At 40.4% G+C, this 25,340-nt stretch overlaps 3 protein-coding genes across 3 annotated transcripts; 2 read left to right on the forward strand and 1 right to left on the reverse strand.

The window, feature by feature from the left end:
- The first annotated feature begins 2,900 nt into the window (after nt 1-2,900).
- On the forward strand, nt 2,901-23,700 carry LOC105013374 (hemoglobin subunit beta-4-like). Its single transcript, XM_010874853.4, has 4 exons — nt 2,901-3,312; nt 22,455-22,588; nt 22,684-22,906; nt 23,514-23,700. The coding sequence occupies exons 2-4, from the start codon at nt 22,497-22,499 to the stop codon at nt 23,643-23,645; spliced, it is 447 nt and encodes a 148-aa protein (XP_010873155.2). The 5' UTR covers nt 2,901-3,312; nt 22,455-22,496; the 3' UTR covers nt 23,646-23,700.
- LOC105013372 (hemoglobin subunit beta) lies at nt 16,145-17,517 on the reverse strand. The gene is given in 3 exon segments (NM_001303935.1): nt 16,145-16,382; nt 17,024-17,246; nt 17,369-17,517. Coding segments are annotated over 3 exon segments (447 nt in total). The 5' UTR covers nt 17,461-17,517; the 3' UTR covers nt 16,145-16,250.
- Nucleotides 18,878-19,724, forward strand: LOC105013373 (hemoglobin subunit alpha-4-like). Its single transcript, NM_001303939.1, is given in 3 exon segments — nt 18,878-19,026; nt 19,199-19,406; nt 19,518-19,724. Coding segments are annotated over 3 exon segments (432 nt in total). The 5' UTR covers nt 18,878-18,931; the 3' UTR covers nt 19,647-19,724.
- Nucleotides 23,701-25,340: the final 1,640 nt, after the last annotated feature.

Raw genomic sequence — 25,340 nt, forward strand, 5'->3', positions numbered from 1 at the left:
AATAGTGATTCTATTATTTAACCCCCCTGTTATCTTAGTCAATTTGACCCAATTCAATGTTTAACGTCTCTAAATACCTGATTGACGTCATATTCTTTGCTTCCTATTTAATGTATTTTCCTAATTTAATGGGGACAACTGGGTACACATAAAATTATCATGATGATATGTTTTCAATGTCCTGACCACATTTTGTAGCGTCAGTGTTCTTTGGGGTCAATTTGACCCCAGGTTGTTTTAGCTGTATAAAACATATTTCTTTTGGTTGTTTTTGATTGTATTGAGGTCACTTTAACATGCAATTTTATAATCTTCAAAAACCTTACCTCTCCTTTAGGGCCCTAACCTAACATAACCATACCTGTTGTATTGCAAGATCCACTGACAACATTGGGGAAGGGCAAACATATGAGAGCTTTGCATAGCAGCCTTCTACACAATTTATCTTAGTCCTCTCTGGGCTCTCTCTGAGAAAAGGTTTTCTGTCATTGACAGTGAAAGTGCCACAGACGAGACTGTGTCTGGAGCAGATCGTGTTGAGGAGGTCCCTGATTATGAGGGTCCTCCTCTGATCAGAATGAGACTCTTAGTGTTGACCCTCCCGTTGTCTTTGGCACCAGCACTCACATCACCTTCCAAACATGGAGAGTTATTATGGTCCCTCTCCCCACTAGAACCATGGGGTAGACTTAATGCTAATGTCATCAAAACGGTTCCAGGCCCCACCAGACACGTTGTCAACCATGCCCAAGACATAGCGTCAGCATTTTGAGCTCTTCATAACACCACCAGTCAAAAGGGATATACTTGAGATTACAAACTTAGAGGGGAGGAGCATGTATGGGAAGAGTTGGAAAGACTTGGATATGACCCACTTGTAGGTCTACATTGGGTCGCTTATTTGTGTAAAATAGAGTGCAAGTCAAAAGGAGAAAAAACCACATTGGAATGCTGACACTACGAGGCCAATATTTCCAGCCACCATGTCTCTGAAGACATTCCATCTTTTCTCCTGTGTCATATGCTCTGATGACAAAGAAACAAGGCAGGGCCAACCAGAGCCTAACAAACTCGCAGCAATACGGGATGAATGGGAGGAACAAGTGGGTCCAGCGATAACCCTTTATTTACAATCGTGGCCCCCACATCACTGTGGATGAATGTCTGGTCGCATTCAGACAAGCAAACTGTCAAATACAGTATCGAAATATGGGCAGCATGAGATGCACAGTGCAGCTGTGGCTGGAAAATGCAGGTGTACTCCAGTAAATCACCTGGGGAAGCACCTGGAAGAAAGCAGGGCACATGGGGTTCTACTAGACATGGCTGAAGGACTGAATGGTCATAACATTGGGCTGCATGTGATCATTTTTTCACCGCTTATGGCCTGGGTGAGGAACTGGAAGGTTACCACGCTGGGGACAGTGAGAAAAAAATAAGCCAGAGCTTCCATGAGCTTTGTGCGAAGAAGAACAGGAAGGTAACAGCGTCAATGTTTGCCTTCACTGGCAGAGCCACTGTCTCCTGTTTCCCCAAGAATGGGGAAAATGTCCTGCTGATGAGCGCCATGCGTAAAGATGCTGTCCTGAGCACTATAGAAGCCAGAAAACCACGAATGATCTAGGACTACAACAAGACATTGGGTGTGGTGGATATTCTGGACAAGGTCACCGCCACCAACAGCTTTTTCCTGGGGTCAAATTGATCCCAAACAGAAATTCATTACAGAAATTGTTTTTCTTTCCAAATGTTAGAAATAACAAAACCTGTACTTAGTCCTAATAAAAAGCCATTAAAACACCAAAAAAAGCGTTATTTCCAATTGTAAGTATATCCGTGAGATGTTATGTTGAATTGCATATTTTTCCATAGTGGCGCAATTTAGGCCTATTCTGGATGTATGAGGGGGATATCTGTGCTAGGAGACACTTTTTATTCAACTTCCGTTGCACATGTATCTGTGCTCACCGCCTACTGAATGCTACACATGTGATTGGCTATTGCAAAATATTTTGCAGTGTATGAGCGTGAGCTCGTGAGTATAAGTGTGAGCGCTTAAGCTCTTGACCTTGATACTTACAGTAAAATTAATATTTTAATAATTTTATCTACAGCAAATGTAATCATGTTAGACTTTGTATAGCCTATCATACCTTAAACATTAACATGATCGCTTACCAGTTTCGATGAACCAACTAAAAATTACAATTTCCTCGTTGCATTGCAAAATTTTAAAAATGAAAAAAAAATAGATATTTATTTGGAAAAGTGGGTAATTCAAGCTAATTCCAGCCAACAAGTTGGCACAGTTTCTTAGCAAACTGACAAATTATGCCTTTTTTTATCAGGGTATTCAGACCGCTTCCGCCCATTTTACTTTCTTAATTTCAAGGCATAAATGTGATAAGCAGGAAGTTCTTGTACTATTTGGAGATGGGTGTGTATCAATGTTCTAGCATGATCTGTCTTTTCCCGACATTTTCTGTCGGTAATCATTTACAGTCCAAGCAACCTTAAAATTGCGAATAACATGAAAGTCACCTGAGCAGATTTAATGTGTACAATTGAATTTACCAATGTGATAGCGGAATATTTAATAGATCTCCAATTAAACAGGTGTAATTATTAGAAAGCAGCATGTTTATTTTAGTGTTCTGCATGCTAAATGACACACTATATCAGATGATGTACTGTCATAAATGAAGGGCTAGCGAAATCTGAATATTACTATAATCATGTTTTTTTATATTTCATAAAGCATCCATCTTATATTGATCATGATACATGGTTTGTGTGTAGTCGTGGTTGTCATTGTTTGATAGAGTTATCCGATGTCTTTCAGAGATGTTCAGCAGATTGGTAGGCTATATTAATAAGTGCTGGCAAGGTGTCAACTTTCTCATTATCTAAACGACAGCAACTGGAGGAGCGATTCATGCAGCTCTAGCCAAGTCCTGCTGGTAGGGCAACTTGGTTTGTTCAGTTAACAGTGAAAGTTCAGTCATTATGCGGATGCTCTTATCCAGAGCGAGTTACAATTTCTATTTTTTCTTAATTTTGTTTTTAGGCAGATAGATAGCTGTAACAAACAAACTTTACCTGACACCACAAAGACTGTGGTTGGATTAATAATTATTTTTCCTGAAGTGATCCTTTCGATATTGCACCATATGTTTCGTGAAAAAGTGGGATCACAACATTTTCTAACTGAATTGGCTTACTATCCCCTGCCAATATCCTGGTGAAATGCGTGGAAGATGTATGTACTAAAAGCATTTGGAGGTGTTTTATCGGGATCAAGATGGCAGATAAGTAAATAATTTTTATTATTGCTTGCTAATCAAATATTTGCTGTGGGAATTAACTTACTGCTATATTGTGATCTGTAGTCAGCAAATCTTTTCTTCATCTTTACTAGTAGAACAAACGATGCCATCTTCAAAGAATACCGACCAGAGTTATTGTCAAAATGAAATTAGCATTATCACACAAAATTCTTGGTAACACTTAAAACGATGCCTCGCGCCAAATCAGAGATCGTGTTTATGTTTAACGTTAAGTTAACAGCATGTCAGTGGCGTCGTTAGGCCTGGGCGTCCGGGGCTATAGCCTCTCAAATTGACCAAAAATAATAATAGTATAAAAATAGCCCCATATCTATTTTTCTATAGTTCCAATCGCTCATTAATGACAATGTAGACGTATAGGCCGCTAGAGTGTAAATCGAGATTTTCCGGATGTACATTCAAAACCCTGTATTTTCTGTCTCTGGCGGGGGGGTGGGCTAAAGCCCCCAATGTATAGTGATCCTAGCCACGCCTCTGAACATAACTATGTAATTTCAATAATATATTATAACACGCAATGAAAGCACATGATTGTAGCACGCTGATTACAGATACTTGATAGCGTTTGTTTTATTGATAGAACAAAGCTTGCCAGAATCCTTTGCAATCTTTAGAAAAAGGAATTTTTTTACTGTTGGTCAATGATTATTCAATATACCTTTTTAATAGTAGCCTATTGCTACTGGTATTAGTTTGCTAATATTATTGAAATAAAAAAATAGATGCATAACTAGTAAGCAGCATTATGTTTTGGGCAAGCGGTGGAATGCGTGAAAAGGTTAAAACTTAAACTAGGGGGGCAGAAAATGCAACTGAGGGGGCTAAGCCCCCCTTGCCCCCTCGTGGCGCCGGGCCTGGTGTCAAGTAAAGCCACAGAATGGCCGTACTGCTAACTTGTGCTAGAGGCGTGGCTAGGATCACAATACATTCTGGGCTTAGCCCACCCTCCCGCCCCGCCCAGGACAGAAAGTACAGGGTTTTGAATGTACAGTGGGGCAAAAAAGTATTTAGTCAGCCACCAATTGTGCAAGTTCTCCCACTTAAAAAGATGAGAGGGGCCTGTAATTTTCATCATAGGTACACTTCAACTATGAGAGACAAAATGAATCACATTGTAGGATTTTTTATGAATTTATTGGTAAATTCCTTGGGTAAAATAAGTATTTGGTCACCTACAAACAAGCAAGATTTCTGGCGCTCACAGACCTATAACTTCTTCTTTAAGAGGCTCCTCTGTCCTCCACTTGTTACCTGTATTAATGGCACCTGTTTGAACTTGTTATCAGTATAAAAGACACCTGTCCACAACCTCAAACAGTCACACTTCAAACTCCACTATGGCCAAGACCAAAGAGCTGTCAAAGGACACCAGAAACAAAATTGTAGACCTGAACCAGGCTGGGAACACTAAATCTGCAATAGATAAGCAGCTTGGTGTGAAGAAATCAACTGTGGGAGCAATTATAAGAAAATGGAAGACATACCAGACCACTGATAATCTCCCTCGATCCGAGCAAGATCTCACCTCGTGGGATCAAAATGATCACAAGAACGGTGAGCAAAAATCCCAGAACCACACAGGGGGACCTAGTGAATTACCTGCAGAGAGCTGGGACCAAAGTAACAAAGGCTACCATCAGTAACACACTACGCCACCAGGGACTCAAATCCTGCAGTGCCAGATGTGTCCCCTTGCTTAAGCCAGTACATGTCCAGGCCCGTCTGAGGTTTGCTAGAGAGCATTTGGATGGTCCAGAAGAGGATTGGGAGAATGTCAGATGAAACCAAAATGTAGATATATATTTAAGATTTAGATTTTTATATATATATGTATGTATGTATGTATGTATGTATTTAGATATATTATGTGTATATATGTATATGTATTTAGATATACATTTAACATTTAGATATATTTCTGTCTCAAATGTGAGAAAAATGCACTAAATTTGAGGAAAGTGAGCTAAATGTTGAAAATGTATCAACTAAAAAATTGTAACCGAACTTTTACATTCGGCACCCCATAGACTTCAGCCAATCAAAATCATATTTCCGGAAATGAATCACGTGACATCCAATTCTCAATTTATCCGGTAGCTATATAGAATATAAGTCACATAGCAATCAACACACGACTGGTTAATTGGGAATATAAAGCATAGTGAGAAAAATCTAATTGTTTGGAATACAAAGTGGAACGCAAGAGAAAACATGCGTTCTGGCATGTTCTTCAATGTTCTTCTTGACCAGCACCAGCATTATCCGTCAAATAATAGCAGCAGTACGATGAAGCCTATTTCTTGTTTCTTGGTCCTCAGTTGACCAATTGCATTCAGTTACATTTACATACCGGTATTCACCATTCTGCTTTTGCTAAGCTTTAGAATGCAATACATTTTTTGCCATACCTTCAAATAACTTCTGCAACATTCTTTGATGTTTTCCAATGATCAAAATCAGTTTCATTAACAACTGACTAAAAATGAATTATAATATAGCCTAGGCCATTCCTCAGAACTGTCACATCTAAGTTCATAGTTAATTTTATAGAGTTGGAACATTTCCTATATACACACAACTAGATGCAAAATAAGCTTTCAAAAGTATTCAATAAAATATTTGTTAACTGTGTACTTTCTTGGTTTTGTACTAAAATAGCTTACATGTAGGCCTAATAAAACCTTTACTACAACCATTTGCTTTGCACAATTGTAACCTAACAGGTTTTTCAAAAGGACAAACAATGTCAAGTTCACCGTAAAACAATGTTTGTGTAGTGTGATGTACTGTAGCAATTGTTATGTTGTAATGTTATAAGCAGGATGCCTGCTGGAATTTAGGATCTCTGCTGGTTATAATGGTCCATAAGCATGTGCGGATTAGCAATCTGGCAATTGTGGCATTTGCCATAGGAGCCAGACCATTGCCAGTGGCAATTTGTTGTTCTCTGCCCCATTATGCAACCAAGATTGGCCTGCCCATGTATATGATTGGTCAAGCTGAGGTTGTTCAAATTCAAGTTTTAAGTAAAATGTGGGGAAGGTTCTGGCTGCAGGGGGCAGTGTCAGCAGGGGCACTGTGGGCTGGTGGGCGGGACTTGGGCTCTGGAGCTTTTGAATGGGACTTCAACTGCTGTTGAATCACAGGTCTTTGCTACTGATTTAATTAACTCTTTCACTGTTTTCAAGTTATTACTTTCATAAACAATAACCATATTTTGTTTAGCAAACAATATATATGAAAATTATTACAGACTTTTGGTCTCCTCCGTCAGATACGACAAATTAACATACTGTACATTTAAAGCACAATCAAGAATTCTTTAATATCCATAAAATTGACTGGTGTGTCTGTTCAATAAGAATGTGATCAAATATTAAATCACTTGTGTATGTTAAAAGAAATAAGCACAGTAAGTAAGGCTTATGAACAAAAGAATGGTCTTAAAACACTACAGAATTATTGTTGTTTAACTACAACTATCGAGATACTATTCTGCAAACTCGAAATAATTACTGCTGAACCTCTACAGCTACTTGTTGTGTATGGATGTGACGTCATAAAGGTCATCACGTAAGGAAACGGAGATAAAGGATGGAAGAAAGTTAAATCTGTTGTCTGAGTGATTCAATCAGAAATATAACAAGGAAGGTTATAACATTGGCGACGAGGATGTTACAAGGACTCACTCGTTAGTTAAATCTGAAAGTGAGTTAGACGTGCGTCAATCCGACCGTAGTTTTATCAGTTAACTGAAAAGTTTAGTGTAAACAGGCGACACGCGTTAAAGATGGAGGGTGCTGTTCCGAAGTTCGACTGTTACAGTGATCCAGCCACGTTGGGTCCGCGGTGGACAAGATGGTTAAATGCATTTGAACTTTTTGCCGATGGAAAGGGTTTGATCCTGACTGATGACAAAGCAAAGCACCTGCCGCTACAAAGCAAAGAAGGAGAGCCTTGCTCTTACATCACGCTGGGACAGATGTACAGGACATTTTCTCCACACTCGCTAACACAGGAGGGCCAGCAGACTACGCGGATGCCGTGACAGCACTGAACGCATACTTTGTGCCACGGGTAAACACGGCGTTTGCAAGACAGACGTTTTATCAGGTAAAGCAGAAAACGGGACAGACCGTGCAACAGTTTACAACATGTTTAAGTCACGCGGCAAAAGATTGTGCTTTTGGAGATGATAAAGACAATCAAATAAGGGATGCTGTTCTTAGTCGGTGCAGCTCTGAATACGTGCGTAGAAAACTGCTGGAGGAAGGGACTGCTTTGACACTTGTTCGCACTCTAGAAATCGCAGCGCAGTGCGAACGTGTTGAACTGCAGATGGCAGCATTTCACATTTCTCCAGAGACTGAAGTGAAAGAGACTGTGAGTCTTGTGTCCAGAAAAGGAGGAGGAGACCAGAAAAAACGAATGCAAGGTAATAAAAATAGTGCTGATTTAAACAAATCTTGTTACAGATGCGGACAGACAGGTCATTTTGCAAAAGATTATAAATGTCCTGCACGTGGAAAATCATGCCGAAAATGCAATGGCAGAGATCATTTTGCAAAAATGTGTAAAACAAAGGAAAGTGTTAGACACACAATAAAAAGAGTTGAATCCGATGTGAAAAATGAAGATTTTGCATTTGATGTAAGAAAAGAGAACAACATGGACAGAATAACATTTTCAGTGGGAGGGGTTAGATTACCCATGTTAGTTGACTCAGGAGCAACAAGCAACATAGTGGATGAAGGAACGTGGGAAATGCTGAAAGAAAAAAAGATCAAATGCAGCTCTGCTAAATCAGACAAAAAACTGTATGCATACTCATCAAGTGAACCTTTACCAGTAAAAGGAGTTTTCTGGTGTGAGGTCGAAATTGGAAAACGTGGCACAACAGCTGAGTTTACAGTTATTTGTGGGAGAGGAGAGCCATTGCTCGGAAAGGAAACAGCAGTTAAATTAGGAGTGCTGAGGGTTGGAGCTAATGTTGCAGTGGTGAGTGATGTGAAGTCCATGATACAACAGAAGTACCCCAAATTGTTCTGTGGAGTAGGCAAACTAAACACAAAACAAATTAGCCTACACATAGAAAGCGCAGTGCACAGCCTCTTAGGCGTGTCCCATTCCACCTCAGAGAGGCTGTTGAAGAAAAAATAGATGAGCTGCTCCACATGGACATTATCGAAAAAGTAAATGGAGCAACTCCTTGGGTAAACCCAATTGTCATTGTACCCAAAGCAAATGGGGAAATAAGGATGTGTTTGGACATGAGACAAGCAAACACTGCAATCGTTCGTGGGCGTTTCCCGATCCCCACAGTGGATGAGCTGTTGCAAGGAATGAACGGGTCAGTTGTGTTCAGCAAACTGGATCTAAAATGGGGCTACCACCAGCTGGAATTGACCCCGGTATCAAAGAGATATCACCACGTTCGCTGTTCATAATGGCATATACAGATTCAAAAGACTGGTGTTCGGAGTGTCGTCAGCGAGTGAGCAGTACCAGCACGAAATAGCCACTGTTCTAGCTGGCATCGAAGGAGTGGAGAACATACGACATCATCATCCATACACCTGACAAAGAGACTCATGAGAAAAGAATGCATGCAGTATTAAAAAGACTGGAAAGCTGTGGCTTGACTCTGAATGTAGAGAAGTGCCAGTTTAACATGGACAAATTGGTGTTTATGGGCATGCTGTTGTCGGTGAAAGGCATAGGCCCAACAGCAGAGAGGGTGAGAGCAGTTGTGGAGGCAAGAGAACCTGAAAACGTTTCAGAGGTGAGAAGCTTTCTCGGTTTAGCTGGCTACAGTAGCCGTTTCATACCTGTTTGCGAGCATCTCAGAACCTCTGCGCAGACTGACAAAAAAAGACACCAAATTTAATTTCGGGACTGAACAAAAAAAAAGCTTTCAAAACTCTCAAAGATAAATTGGCCGAGGCCAATCTTGGTGTGATAGGAACAAAACAACACCTGAGAACAAAGGTTTGGTGGCCCGGAATGGACAGGGCCGCAGAAAGATTTGTGAGGACGTGTCATGGTTGCCAGTTAGTAGCGAAACCAGATGTTCCGGAACCACTGTCGCCCACAGCGATGCCTGAAGGACCATGGAAAAACTTAGCCACAGATTTACTTGGTCCTTTACCGGACGGACATTCAATTCTGGTTGTTGTTGACTATTACAGCAGGTATTATGAATATGCAATCCTCAAGTCAACAACAGCGGAAAAAGTGATTGACCGCTTGGAAGACATTTTCAGTCGGCACGGACTTCCTTTAACAATCAGGTCAGATTGTGGCCCACAATTCAAGTCCAGTGAGTTCCGGGATTTTTGTCAGGAGAATGGAATACACCATATCAAAACAACTCCAAAGTGGGCACAAGCAAATGGAGAAGTGGAAAGACAAAACGCATCATTGATGAAACGAGTAAGAATTGCACAAGCTGAAGGTCAGGATTGGAAAAGAGAGCTACGCAAATATGTGACTGTCTACAGTTCCATACAACATGCCACAACGGGCAAAAGCCCAGCTGAACTTCTTTTTCAGAGGAAGATCAGAGGGAAACTACCAGACATCACAACTCCACACAGTGACCTTGAAGCTCGAGACAAAGATGCAGAGCGGAAAGGAAAAGCCAAGCTATACACAGATCACAGACGAGGCGCTAAAACATCAAACATTGAGGTTGGAGATCAAGTGCTTGTGAAACAGGATAAAAAAGACAAATTCACAACAACATTTCACAGCACTCCTCACAAGGTTATACGCAGAGAAGGTAACAGCGTTGTCATTCAGTCACCCACTGGAGCAAAGTATGCTCGGAATACAACATGTGTCAAAAAGTGTCAAAAAGTTTCTGTCTGTGGAGACACCAACATTGGATGGTGAAATGACATGTGCTCAAGAGCCAAGTCGTGATGAGGAGGAGAAGGGAAGTGCAGAGGGAAACAAAGGGGACTGTGAAACATTTCAGAGAGACGAACAGATTCCTAAACCTTGCAGACCCCAGAGACAAATCAAGCGTCCTGAAAGGTTTAGAGATTATGTTGTTGAGTGACTGACAAAAGTTAGGTTATGGAAGTAACCTAACATAAGTTTTCTTTACATAAGGTTATGTATAAAAAAACAAACAAAAAAACAGATTAAGAGTTATGTTGTTGTGCAGTGTATTTATTCAGAAAGTATTGCTGTTGTTCAATTAAGATATACAGTGTTATACATGTACTGTGAACATTCTTAACATGTTAATTTGTAAGAAAATGTGAATGTTTTGTTGAAGTTCATATTCAAGTAAAGGGGGGATGTTGTGTATGGATGTGACGTCATAAAGGTCATCACGTAAGGAAACGGAGATAAAGGATGGAAGAAAGTTAAATCTGTTGTCTGAGTGATTCAATCAGAAATATAACAAGGAAGGTTATAACACTACTTAAAACAGCACAGGCAAATGCGTACCTGCAAATGTCAATAATTGAAATATATTTTAAAGAGCGCTTTTTACATCAGCTGATGTACCAAAATGCTTGGTATATACACATACATGTTTTTGTAGTCTAAAATAGAATTGTCACGGTAAGGTGAGCAGCTGCACCACCATGCCGTGCACCTTCAGTTCCCAGCATCATTTGAACGCAACCCGGACTTGTTTCGTGTCACATCTTTAATCGTTCACACCAGGTCCCTATCATCTCGTTAGTAAATGTTTCCCCTTTGCTCCCACATTTGTCGATCATTGTTCTATGTTGTAGTGTGTGCTGCCGTCAGCTATATGTTTAAATTATAACCGATGAGTGCATCTGTTTTGCTGCTTAAGTCAGACCTTTTCTTTTCGTTGTTTGGTTGTGCTCGGTATTTGTTTATTAAAAAATCGAAATCGACCGCCTTCTGCCTGCGCCTGGTTCCTTACCCCCGCACTTCATGACAAGAATGGACTCAACCCAATTAATTGCTACACTATATAGACTACAATATCATGCCACCACAATTTTTTACATCATCTGTCTTCTTTAGATAACATTGTAATTAATTCCATAATTGTATTTGCTCTATTGTAATTATTTACCTAACATAATTCAGGTATCTTTGTGTTTTTACGTTACTAATTATTTTGCCTGTTTTATTTTACATTATTACAGGTTCCTAAAGCTAATACTGTAAAGGGATGCTAGCTAATACTTTACTGCAAGTTAACTCAGTTGAGTACACAGTGCCCAAGCACCGCCCACCAGCCCACAAACCCTTTTGAAAATGTGTGTAAAAAATATGGGTATGGATCTGACAGATGGGCTTGTTTTCATCACAAGAGAGTGAATGTTGGTGGACAGTTTGCGCAGTGATTAGATATGCCTCCTCATTTATAAGAAAAAGCACCCTCAGTCATCGTATCGCTGGGCCTGGATATGTAAACTCAGTCAGCTCCTCTGTCTGATAGGTCAGCTCAGTCAGCTCCTCTGTCAGATAGGTCAGCTCAGTCAGCTCCTCTGTCTGATAGGTCAGCTCAGTCAGCTCCTCTGTCTGATAGGTCAGCTCAGTCAGCTCCTCTGTCTGATAGGTCAGCTCGGTCAGCTCCTCTGTCTGATAGGTCAACTCGGTCAGCTCCTCTGTCTGATAGGTCAACTCGGTCAGCTCCTCTGTCTGATAGGTCAACTCCTCTGTCTGATAGGTCAGCTCCTAAAAAATATGGGTCTGGATCTGACAGATGGGCTTGTTTTCATCACAAGAGAGTGAATGTTGGTGGACAGTTTGCGCAGTGATTAGATATGCCTCCTCATTTATAAGAAAAAGCACCCTCAGTCATCGTATCGCTGGGCCTGGATATGTAAACTCAGTCAGCTCCTCTGTCTGATAGGTCAGCTCCTCTGTCTGATAGGTCAGCTCAGTCAGCTCCTCTGTCAGATAGGTCAGCTCAGTCAGCTCCTCTGTCTGATAGGTCAGCTCAGTCAGCTCCTCTGTCTGATAGGTCAGCTCAGTCAGCTCCTCTGTCTGATAGGTCAGCTCAGTCAACTCCTCTGTCTGATAGGTCAGCTCAGTCAGCTCCTCTGTCTGATAGGTCAGCTCAGTCAGCTCCTCTGTCTGATAGGTCAGCTCGGTCAGCTCCTCTGTCTGATAGGTCAACTCGGTCAGCTCCTCTGTCTGATAGGTCAACTCCTCTGTCTGATAGGTCAGCTCGGTCAGCTCCTCTGTCTGATAGGTCAACTCCTCTGTCTGATAGGTCAGCTCCTAAAAAATATGGGTCTGGATCTGACAGATGGGCTTGTTTTCATCACAAGAGAGTGAATGTTGGTGGACAGTTTGCGCAGTGATTAGATATGCCTCCTCATTTATAAGAAAAAGCACCCTCAGTCATCGTATCGCTGGGCCTGGATATGTAAACTCAGTCAGCTCCTCTGTCTGATAGGTCAGCTCAGTCAGCTCCTCTGTCAGATAGGTCAGCTCCTCTGTCAGATAGGTCAGCTCAGTCAGCTCCTCTGTCAGATAGGTCAGCTCCTCTGTCTGATAGGTCAGCTCAGTCAGCTCCTCTGTCTGATAGGTCAACTCGGTCAGCTCCTCTGTCTGATAGGTCAACTCCTCTGTCTGATAGGTCAACTCGGTCAGCTCCTCTGTCTGATAGGTCAGCTCGGTCAGCTCCTCTGTCTGATAGGTCAACTCGGTCAGCTCCTCTGTCTGATAGGTCAACTCCTCTGTCTGATAGGTCAACTCGGTCAGCTCCTCTGTCTGATAGGTCAACTCCTCTGTCTGATAGGTCAGCTCCTCTGTCTGATAGGTCAGCTCCTCTGTCTGATGGGTCAGCTCAGTCAGCTCCTCTGTCTGATAGGTCAGCTCAGTCTTCTACCAGCTCCTTTGTCAGATATATCAGTTCTTCATCAGCCAGATCATAAAGGGATCACAGCTTTGTCAGGTTAAATGACAGGTCCAGCAGGTACAGGAGGTTGTATGGCAGGTCTGGCAGGGGATGTGGCTGTTTTGGCAGTTACTGAAGGCCAAAAAGGAACAATTTGAAAAGGTGTCTCTGGCTCTGAGGAATTGTTTTCACTTCTATTATAAAGGTATGTGGCCCACGTGGTGCACCCTGAAATTCTCAACGTTCCCCCCTAGTGAAAATGATTGCCCACCCCTGATTTTGTACATGATTATTCTCTTTCATGGTATGCTAAACTAAATCTAGGAACATGTTTATTTAATACTTGACATAAATTGCTGAATGTAGGTGCACGAAAAATAAATGTAGGTATACAAGGTGTCAGGTAGCCTGTTGGGTACAGCGGCACCTACCTGTTGTTGTGTGTGGGCGGGGTTCTGCAAGCCTACTATGATGTTTGGCCACTTGAGTCTGCCCCCCCCCCCCCTGGAGTTTTATCACCTTCCCCCTGGGCTCCAGTGACATGTTGGTTAACAGCAATAGCATCAGCATCTCTTAAAGTAGGAGACAGTGAAGTCAAGCGCACATCCTTCTGGGGGTGCAGGGCCGAACATAGTTCAATAGAAAAGGAACATCGAGCCAGCACACTCAAAGGCTCCACCACGTGTCTTTGTTAAAAATACGCAGACAACATTTTGATCCACTGGGATCCTAACCCTAACCCTAACCCAGGTCCTTCTTTGACCCTGCATTTGCCCTCCGACCCTCTCTGTGAAACTCATGACAGATTCTAATTCCTATGCTGATACTCATCCAAAGTACAAACAGAGACACTCACTGGTGATGGCTAGTAGAAGTCTTAATTTAGTCGCACCAGGCACTCAAAATCCACATATCTGAACACCGAAGCAGCATCAGAAACCAAGTTTACAAAAAGTTCAGTTGCAATGTACTTCCTGGCAGCCAGACACAATGTAGACTCTAAATTTAGTCCTTTTGGAGACGTGGTTTCCAGACAAAATATCCAATTAGACACTGTTGGTAAAAAGAGTCTGTCAGCGTCACCTCCTCGTCTCGGGACTTTTACATGTTCAGTGCCGGTGTATTTTAGAGTCTACATTGTGTCTGGCTGCCAGGAAGTACATTGCAACTGAACTTTTTGTAAACTTGGTTTCTGATGCTGCTTCGGTGTTCAGATATGTGGATTTTGAGTGCCTGGTGCGTCTTCTCCAGATAGGATAAACCACACAGGTATTTTAAAAGGTAGATTACATTCTTTGTAGTGCTCGTAATAATATTATAGGGATTTCCATTCATGGGATGGTTTTAAAAGGGTGGCCTTCGTTTGTGAAATTACATTGTGCCGCGGTGTGTGTATTTGCAGTTGTCATCTTGGACCTGATCAAGGAATGTTTCCATTTTTGGTCTCGGCAAACCAGATTTGACCATGATCTGGCTAATATTGCACGGCTATTGGTAAACTATCTGGGGAAGGTGTTTGTATCAAGTTGATGGTCTGTGGTCTGTGTTCAATACATGCTATATTAAACTGCTATAAAATGCACTGTGGCGCACCCCAGTGGCTTTTGCTATGGACAGGGGTAAGGAGACCTGCTCTGGGTTTAGCCTTAACAATCCGGGGGAACTCAATCCACTCCTACATCTCTCTCCAAATGTTTTTACATTACCCTACCAGACTAGTAGTGTTGACAGCATTACACCACAAATGCCAGTAAATATATAAATGTGGACAAACTGACTCTGTGCATTCCAGACCTGTCAAGGTAGCTGACATACCTGCCATGGCAGCCTATGTACTTTAAACTGCACCTGCCATACATGCCACATCACCTGCCGGACTGGCCATAATACCCGCCGGACCTGCCGTAATACCCGCCGGACCTGCCGTAATATCCGCCGTAGCTGCTGTACTGCCTGGCGAAGCTGCCATTCTTCCTGATGGAGGAAGTACAACAAATAAACAAATCTGTTAACTGTAGCCATTTGTTTTCTTTTATGGTATTTTCAGAACTTTGCTTTTTTGTTTCTGCAAGACTTAGACTTTGATCTTGTCGGGGCCATCATCACTCATGTTACCCGGCAAATATCACTACACATCTCCACTTACTCGACAGGTTCTACAAAGAAGTGAATCAAGTCTTGTATGGTCCCTAGTGCATTTACACTATTTACACTCCCATTATGGGTGAAACACAATGATGCTGTTGTCAAAACAAAGGTTTGCAGAGGCTGCACCTTAAAAACACAAGACTCCTCCCCTGTGTATGCATGTATGTATGTATATTTATGCACATAAACTGTGAAGCGTTTGGTGTTGGTTTCTAGGGTTCGGTGGCTCAACGTCCGGTGTTTAGCAGGCTGAAATTTGATCAGCCTGAATGCAAGTTGAAATTTGGATTCAGTAAGAGCCATGGTGCTTGCCTACAGAACAGCAAAGGGATATGATCCTACCTTCAGTCATTGCACAAACCCTATAAACCCTACTAATGCCACCAATGATCTGGTCTCTTGGCTGTCCCGCCCCTAATTCTCTTATTTGTCCTGGCACCCCAAAGGTGGAACCAGCTACGTTTTGAAGTTAGGACAGCATGCCTGTTTAATGAAAAATTTGTAAACTTTACGTTTCGAAATATGGGTATGACGATTTTAAATATAGCGTATGTTGACTAGTTTTCAGCGGGGTTTGGTCCTAAGTAATGTCAAATAATTGGTTGCCATTGACTGTGTACGAAAATAATTCAATATCGACATCACTTTAACATTCTAGTAAATCATGCGATAATTTCTCCAATCTTAAGGAAAAAAACTTGTTTGCAATTAAAAATACCTTCATCACGTTTTTGAACCATCCAACGGCCTTACTAAAAGATCAGGAGTACTTTATTCCAACAAACGACACTTAAAAAAATATGCTTTTAAATCATTTTATTATTTTCTTGATATGGCACGGCTTGCAGTCTAAAAGACTGAAGTAGGAGTGTCATCTGTATTCCACATTGATGTTTTTGAGTTGTGCTCTAGTGGTACTGTCTGCCCAGAGCCGAAACAACCACACGCAGGAACTTCTGGAAGGCTTCATGAGTGTCAGCATCGAAAACGGAAGGACCCAGCTTGGCGGCGACGCACACGGTGATGCATTCCGCGAGGAGCTGTAAAAAAAGGCACAGTTTGAAAATCGCATCAATAATGACACTGAAAATAGCTTTATATCAGCTTTTACCTCTATTTATAGGGTTAGTCAAATTAGAATACTAAGAATAGTTGTACTCTACAAAATATCTTACAAGGCAGGCTAATAAGACTTTTCCTCAAACTGCGTTTTAAAAGATGCACAAAAAGTGCACCTGTTTGTGCTATTTTTTGACCGCGGTAATATTCACACATTCGCCACCTCAAAAGTAAGGAAATAAGGTCCTTGAGGTGCGCGCAATGCGGAGTGCAAACTGGCGGAAGGGATTCAACTAATATCGGTAAACGGATTAGTTAGAGACCAGCGTGAAAGTGCAGTCCTCTGAGCAACGATAAACAGTTACTTAAACGTCATTATTAAACCTTCGATTTTTCACGAAATAAAAATTAGGCCTATTCATTTTTAGATTCTAATTTAAACAATTCCTTTTAAAATAGTTTATTTAAAATGTTGACAATATACATTTCAAATTGCATCTGTATATTCTATATGACATTGCTATTTCAAAAATTGCTATTTCGAATATGTGAAGTTTCATATTCACACAATCTTTACCGCTGTCATTTTTTTCTGATATTTACGTTTAGTAGGCCTACTAACCCTAAAGTTGTCGGGATCCACGTGCAGTTTCTCGGAGTGCATCACACTCAGTGGAGCGTAGGTGTTCTTGATGTCATCCAGGTTCTGGATAGCTCTGTCCAGTCCATGCATCACGGTCCTCCCATGCTTAGCCACGTTGGGGTTACCTGCGATGGCAGCGGGTGTGGACAGGTTACCGAAGGAGCTGAAGTACCTCTGAGTCCAAGGAAACACGACCAGACATCTAAAAATGAATAAAACAGGGTGCCATTAAAATAAACGTTGGTCCTTCTGTGAAAATAGTGCTATATTATCATCTAAGCCTAATTATTTAATCACATCTACATTACTATTACAATTATTTACCTGATAAAGGCCTGGGTTCCGATCTCATCAGCGTTGAGCTTTCCCCAAAGGCCAAGGATGGCACTGCGCTCAGCTGTTGTCCAGTCGACCATGTTGACGTTTGTTGATTTCCGTTGGTACTTGTAAAATGTTCCAAGGGATTCCTGACCTTTTTTCTAATGGGGTGTCCAATTTATTCTTGTTCAAGAAATCCGCCCTAAACATTAAACAACAAATGATTGGATGAATGTGCTTAGGGGCAAGGTCCTTGAGTGTGGTATGTATCGGCATTGTGCCAACTTCATCCGGTAAAGATATTGCTTGGTCATTTAGGCGTTGCCAAGTTAAAATGATCAAAGATGGAATAAACACGTCATTATTACAAACAATAACGGGGATCCAAATAAACGAAAAACAAATGAAATCAAGAAGAATTAATAAAGACATCTAACATAATTTCACGAAGTAAAATGTACAGACCAAAATTGCTTTTCATTCCCTTTCTCATACATTTTCTTTTAATTTGTTATTGCAACATTTAAACTGGATTGTAGGCTAATATTTTATTACCGGGTTGTTTATTAAAAAGCTGTTGATGTACTGGGTCTCATTTAAAGTCTTCTATGGGGCTACAAGACATTTTATAGTAGGCCTACTAAAACATCAAATGTGTTTTATCTTCATATTCAGACGGCACCAGTCGTTTGATTGGTTCACATTTCAGATTTTTTATTCGAAATGTGCGTTAATGAAAAGTAGTTATGTAACATGAACAATTCAAAAATTGAATTACAAAAAGTGATAACACGATTATTCATAATTCGATATTTTTTATAGAACTTTTCTAGGCTTTACCGCAAGAACGAGCAATAGGCCTATGTGTCGATATGTTAATTCAAAGTTGATAAAAAAAAAAGTGTTCGGTGTTATTTCGGTGTCCTGGCTACATTTCCAATCTGGTGTTTATATCATTATGGCCACCTATCACCATCAGCGTCCAATTTGCTCATTCATCCCCTCTCTCCATGAATAAAACCTAAAGAATATTGTACAATAACTACTGTTGGTAGTCATTGCAACAATGTAAGTTGCTTTGGTTAAGCGTAGGCTAAACCACGAAAAGGTCAAACGAAACAATATTGATTACATTAGTGTACATTGCATAAAGGCCAACACGTCAAGTAATTGCAAATCAATCATGTTTTTGCAGGATCAGAAAGCATATGAACACTTATCAATAAGTCATGCAGTATTAGACCTTCCGACCGAAACTGATTATGTTTTTCAACAGACCGTTGTCAGTTAATCAATGTGCAATAAATACACGTGCAATGTCATTAAACCTTTATCAAGTAAAGTATGCCAAACATGCACATCGTCATGTTTTGGATTGGCTCAGTTCCATGATTAACGTATAAAATAACATTATTCATGCCTTGGAAAAAATCCCAGAGGAGGAGTCAAAATGTAATCAGGGTGTGCCGTCTTTCACACTTCAATAAAAAACAGAGTCTCTGTCTTGACCCTGACAAGCTTCTTTTCGTGGCATTCTCGTTTAAGTGGATAAACCAAGAATACGCAGCTATGAGTCTCTCAGCCAAGGACAAAGCCAATGTGAAGTCCATCTGGACCAAGATCATAGCTAAATCCGATGACATTGGAGAACAGGCTTTTTCCAGGTAAATGACTGAACGATTGAGGCAATGATACATTGTTGATATTTACATTTTTAACATAATATCTCAGTTTATGTAATGAATGCATAGATGTACAGCCTATATGTCAGTGAATATATGAACGCGAGTTCCAACCGTGTACATTTTTGCTCACCTGATTTTATGTCGATGACAGGATGCTGGTCGTCTACCCCCAGACCAAGACCTACTTCTCCCACTGGGCTGATCTGAAACCCGGATCCGCTCAAGTGAAGAAACACGGCGACACCATCATGAACAAGATCGATGAGTGTGTTAACCACATGGAAGACCTCGTGCCTTTCCTGACCAGCCTCAGCGAACTGCACGCCACCAAACTGAGGGTGGATCCCGCCAACTTCAAGGTAGGATAGGAAAGAACACAAACCATTTGATATTAATGTTTTTTCTGTTTTTTTTTTACCTGTGTGAACGTGTAGGCAACACAGCAAAATGTATGCTAATTTACTTCGCAGTTCCTGGCCCACTGCCTGCTTGTGGCTGTTGCCGCCTACTTACCCAACGACTTCACCCCAGATATCCATCTGTCCGTGGACAAGTTCCTGCAGCTAGTTGCTCTGGCCCTGGCGGAGAAGTACCGCTAAACCGGAGTTCAGCTGTCTGTCATCCAAGTCATAATGCCCTTCTAAAGGCGACACTTTGACAATAAACGTAATTAAAACCGAGGTTTTAGTCATTTTCATTTTGTCTAGCTGTGTCATATGAATTACCGTGTCTTTTTAATATTATTTTAAGGGATCCATCGTCAAATAAACTTAAAAGCCTACTTTAATGTTTAAACTACATTTTAGATCATGAGTGTACACACTGAAATCCTTTATTTTAAAGTTCACCAAAAAGTGCCTGGTACCAAGAATTGACTTAGTAAGATAGAATGTAGACCTACCATTAGCCACGAAAACGAAATACGTTTAGTATTTCTCTCTGGTTATCACCCATGTTAATTAACATTAAAGTCGAACAGGTTATTGGTGACTACACTGTAAACCCTAATGTATTTTTGTGTAACTCAAAATTTGAGAAATGTTCCTAATTACTTAAAATATTTATGGTATACAGATTTTTACTAATTAGTTTAAACTAATACGTTTAAAATGAAAATGTTCCCAGCATGCTCTGTTTCAGGTTTATTTTGGTATTCTTTTATTATCCTTTATTTGCATATACATTGATTAATTTATCTTAGCTACATAAACCTAAAACGCATACATTTGTCTGAATTAATCCAATCAACCAAATATTTTACACCCACTACTGAAATCATTTTCATAATCATAATTTAACAAAAACATACTGTAAAAACTTAAGCTGGGTTCCAATATGAATTACACCCTTCTGTGTAATTCCCAGATTTACCAGAAATTCCAACAGAAGCTGTGATTTCGATTTTGGAAATCGGGGAGTTTGCTGTAAGTTATGAAAGTTTTTCTTAACTATAACCCAACTGCCCGTCTCAGACTTGGATCTCCATTATATTCCATATAGTTCCATTCTTACCACAGCATACTCTGAAGACAAAAAATATTTGTTTTCAAGTAAGTGCCCTCCACATAAGATAAAACATAATTGGCTTAATATAGCCTACCGATCATGTAAGAGGGTCAAGAAAAACCCACAGGTCGTTTTGCCCTTCACACACATATAGAAATCCAAACTGTGTACCTTGTTTTTCATCAGCATCTCTTTTGTTGATCCATTAACAACCAAATGTGGAAGAATTAAAGACAAAATGTTTCGAAAAATTAAGTAAATTAAAGCTGCAAGCAGCATTTAGCTGGTTTCAGCATACAGCTAATATACTAGCCACACTGCATTTAAAAAATAATGACACATATCCAACTCTTTTCCATAGCTGCAAACAATATGGCATGCATGTTTTTTCCTTTCGCTATTATCCCCATGTGGCCAAATGGAAATGTCATTCATATAAACTAAACTCACAACCGAGATCATGTGTACCAGGACGAAACTAGAAAATCATGGGTGGGAGGGCTAAGCCTCGTTTTGGGTGGTCTTGGCATTATTTTTGGTCAAGGCTAGCTAAATGTACACCTGTCTCATAGTTTGCGTTAGACACTTATCTAATATTACTTAAATTCTATCCAAATAATGAAATTAGTCCACTCTATCCCCTCCATCAGATGCCAACAAAATGCACAAAACGGCTGTTCTAGCCAAAATACTTTTGTCAACTATAGTTGATAATAAATGAACATCTACTTACAGTACGCCTACATATTGTTTCTGTGCGAGATTTCTCTAAACCGTTCTGAATAATTTCAAAACAGGTTTAGTCATAGCCCACTCATCTCGGAATGAAGCAGAGGCGTCGCTAGGATCTTCTTGTACGATAAATTAATATTTTCAGTAGTTGGTTAGTGACGTAGCTAAAAAATACAACCCTCTGTTATCGGCCACCGTCTCCAAATATTGGCCACCTTACTATTTTGTTGAATTACATTATAATTGCTTTTTATTTGTATTACAAGTGACAGATCTTAGTCTTAGTCTACTAGAAAGTTAGCTAGCTTTCTTGCCTTCCGGAATTACATTATAATTACCGGTACATTATAATTGCTTTTTATTTGATTTACAAATGACAGTTCTTAGTCTTAGTCTACTATAGTTAGCTAGCTTTCTTGCCTTCCGGTAAAGAAAAAAAAGATTGATCACTTAAAATGGGCCTAGAGACGTCCCTGGTACCAGCATTAACTTTTTCAGCAATTTGAGCTACAGTAGCTTGTCTGTTGAATCGGACCACACGGACCACACGGACCAGCCTTCGCTCCCCACGTGCATCAATGAGCCTTGGCGGCCCATGATCATGTTGCTGGTTCACCACTTTTCTTCCTTGGACTACTTTTGATAGGTACTGACCACTGCAGACCGGGAACACCCCACAAGGGCTGTAGTTTTGGAGATGCTCTGACCCAGTCGTCTAGCCATCACAATTTGGTCCTTGTCAAAGTCACTCAGATCCTTTTTCCTGCTTCTAACACATCAACTTTGAAGACGGAATGTTCAAATATATCACACCAATTGACAGGAGCCATGATAAGGAGATTATCAGTGTAATTTACTTTTGACTTTACCTGTCAGTGGTCATAATGTCAGTGGTCCTAGCAACGCCTCTTAAGCTTGGTAACACATTAGGTTGAAAGTATTTTGAAGGAAACCTTTAAATTGGTTCAGATAAGATCATTTTCATGTTACTCATGGTTTTTTACTCCAGACGTTTTTGACAGAATATTTTTGGGCAAGGATCCGATCTTAACTCTAGTCAAGCAGAACGTAGGCAATCCGACCAATCAAATGTCGCGTCTTGTGAAAGGTGGGTCAACTTCTAATAAATAAATTGAACCCAAACTGATATTCGCTGGGGATTCCTATAGGAGAACTATTGTACGAGTCAAAGAAACCCCTAAATCGTAAATATGGTCGAATGGACGGCAGATGAGCGCCATGCTCTAGCAAGCCTGTGGGGAAAAATCGACACTGATGAGACGGGAGCCCAAGCCGTGGCCAGGTGAAGTATTTCGGACCTCTATTATACATTCTTCATTGATTTGAGTTGGATGTTTTGTATGGGATAATACAATTTATTTTCACTTGCCTTTTTAGGCTTCTGATCGTGTTTCCATGGACTCGGAGGTATTTCAGCAGCCTCGGGAACCTGGTCGACTCAGCTGCCATCTTGGATAACCCCGAAGTGGTTATGTATGGGATAACGCTGATGCGGGTACTAGGCATGGCTGTGCAGAACCCAGATAACATGAAGAACACCTTAACTGCACTCAGTGTGCTCCTCTCCGGGAAACTGCATGTGGATCCTGACAACTTCAAGGCAACTCAACTTATAAATAGGCTACTGAACCTAAGGATTTAGGGGTGGGGGTGTGGCGGGGTCGCATATAGTCTACTGGTGATATTGACCAGTGATTCCCAGCATTTTCACTGTTTGGGACCATTAAACCACGTTCAAAAGCTTTTGAGGACCACCATTCACATGGTCGCAGACGTGTTTTAGTGAATATAATTCCGTTATATATGGTGAACAAATGATAACAAATAGGCATACACACATAAACAATGATAATATCATTAGCTTAATAATCGTTAATCACCTGCACTAACCTCGCACACCATTGAGAAAACCACTGGGCTGTTCTGTGCGTCATGCTATGGAATGAAAAAATATATATACATGTGCCTAAGTGACATTTAGGAGAAAAATTTTGGCCACCTTACATTTAGGATTCAGGTGGCCAAATGGTTAGTCTAAAGCGTTGAACCAGTAACAGAGATGTCACTTGAACGCATCCTATAACTGCAGGGTAAAATGTTTTGATTGACGTAGTAATTGCTTTTATAAGTTGTTCTGTGTAAGGGTTTCTGCTAAATTGAAGACGTTTCCTTTTAATTATATGGCTCATATCTTCCTCTCTCTACAGCTCTTGGCCGAGTGCATCACCGTGTGCATTGCCGCAAAGCTGGGCCCCAGGGTTTTCGATGCTTATACCCACGAAGCCTTCTACAAGTTTATGTGTGTAGTTGTGTCCGCTTTTAAAAAACAGTACCACTAGAGCATTACTATATTACAGAGATGTTCAACAGCAGTTGTCTTTCAATGTCAATAAAAACCCATTAAAAAGCATTACCAGATGTTTATTGTTGTTTCTTTAAATACAACTAAGAATTTCTCCTAAAAACAATAGGAACAAATTTAGAAAAGTCTGAAGCATGCAGTCTATCCCTGCGGCCAACCTAGCCAACTCTTGACAATACTAGGTCAAACTAGCCGTTCGTAAAAAAGTGTGCGCGCGGCTATTCCATTAATTACGAGGGAGCGCTTTGAAAGTAGGCTAAGGCCCAATCCCAATGTCCACACTCACAGACTCACGGACTTTGAAGCGCGTTCTCGCTAAGTCTGTGAGGGTTCAGGGTTTAGGGTTTAGGGGGGACATTGGGATTAATACTGAGTCGAAAGACGTGTTGTGTCTTGCTCAATCAGACCCGGCGCCACGAGGGGGCAAGAGGGGGCTTAACCTCCACAGTTGAATTTTCTGCCCCTTTCGTCTCCTGGAAATATATTTCCAGAAGACGATTAGTTCACCGCATTTGTTTAATGCTACACACTGTTCTTCTATGAGCTGTTACCTTCTGACTGAGTTACATAAATTAATGATCGAAAATAGTTTATGTTATTGTTTATAGTTTAATATTTATGTAATGTATTTTGCCTAAATATTTACCTTGTTTTGTTGCTTTAAATGGAGCAGCATTCAAGTTGAAAAAGAGATGAATTATACATTTAAAGGTGAATTTCGCCAAAATGCAACAGTAAAATGACTTTATATGTGGTGTACACAAAGAAGGGACCTACCTTAACTAAAATCATGTAGAATCATCAATTAATTATGGGAATTGAGCCTGTAATGAACTGTAAGTTTGAGAGCATCCACATCTCCATACTGTAGAGATGCACCATACCTTTAAATGCAGATTTCTCAACAATGATACAGTAAAATGTGGTGTACTGAGGGGACCTACATTAAGTCAAACCAATTAGAATAATTAACAAATTATGGGATTTGAGATTTTACTGTAGTTTTAAATGTAGCAACATTCACGTTTCCATGGATACACATTATACATTTCAATGTAAATGTCTCTCAAAATGCTACAGTGTCTTTATATTTTGTGTACGAATAGAGGGGACCTACCTTGACTCAAATTAATTAGAATCATTGAGTTATTATGGGAATTGACCATTTACTGCAGCTTTAAGTGTAGCAGCATGTGTCGCCATAGAGATGCGTTATACATTTCAGTGCGTATTTCTCCAAATCTCTACAGTTAAATTTCTTTATATGCATGGCAACATAGAGGAGACCAACCTTAACTTAAATCAATAAGAATTGTTAACTTAATATGAGTATTGAGCCTGTCATGTATCTTTAAGTGTGACAGCATCTACATCTCAATAGAGATGCATACCTTTAAATGTAAATGTCTCTAAAGTAAAATTGCTCTATATGTGGTGAACACCCAGAGCAAGCAATCAAGCAAACAAGCAAGTGTATTTATATTGCACAATTCATACATATAAGCAATTCAATGTGCTTTACAAAGAAAATGAAAATATAAAAATGCAATAGAATTAAAACAGTCAGATTGTTACAATTCTGTAACCTGGCTGTCTCCAGGGGGACTGTACATGAACTTCAACACCCTGTTAACTCAATCCTCACCCTCCAGCGCTTGGATGAACCCATCAG

Source organism: Esox lucius, chromosome 11, assembly GCF_011004845.1.
Source record: "Esox lucius isolate fEsoLuc1 chromosome 11, fEsoLuc1.pri, whole genome shotgun sequence".
In the NCBI taxonomy this organism is placed as follows: domain Eukaryota; kingdom Metazoa; phylum Chordata; class Actinopteri; order Esociformes; family Esocidae; genus Esox; species Esox lucius.

What these genes read in the sequence shown, in the direction of transcription:
- LOC105013374 (XM_010874853.4), top strand. Translation starts at nt 22,497, where the DNA reads ATGGTCGAATGGACGGCAGATGAGCGCCATGCTCTAGCAAGCCTGTGG. An exon ending in GGAGCCCAAGCCGTGGCCAG is followed by an intron (nt 22,589 to 22,683) that starts GTGAAGTATTTC and finishes TTGCCTTTTTAG; the next exon opens with GCTTCTGATCGTGTTTCCAT. An exon ending in TGGATCCTGACAACTTCAAG is followed by an intron (nt 22,907 to 23,513) that starts GCAACTCAACTT and finishes CTCTCTCTACAG; the next exon opens with CTCTTGGCCGAGTGCATCAC.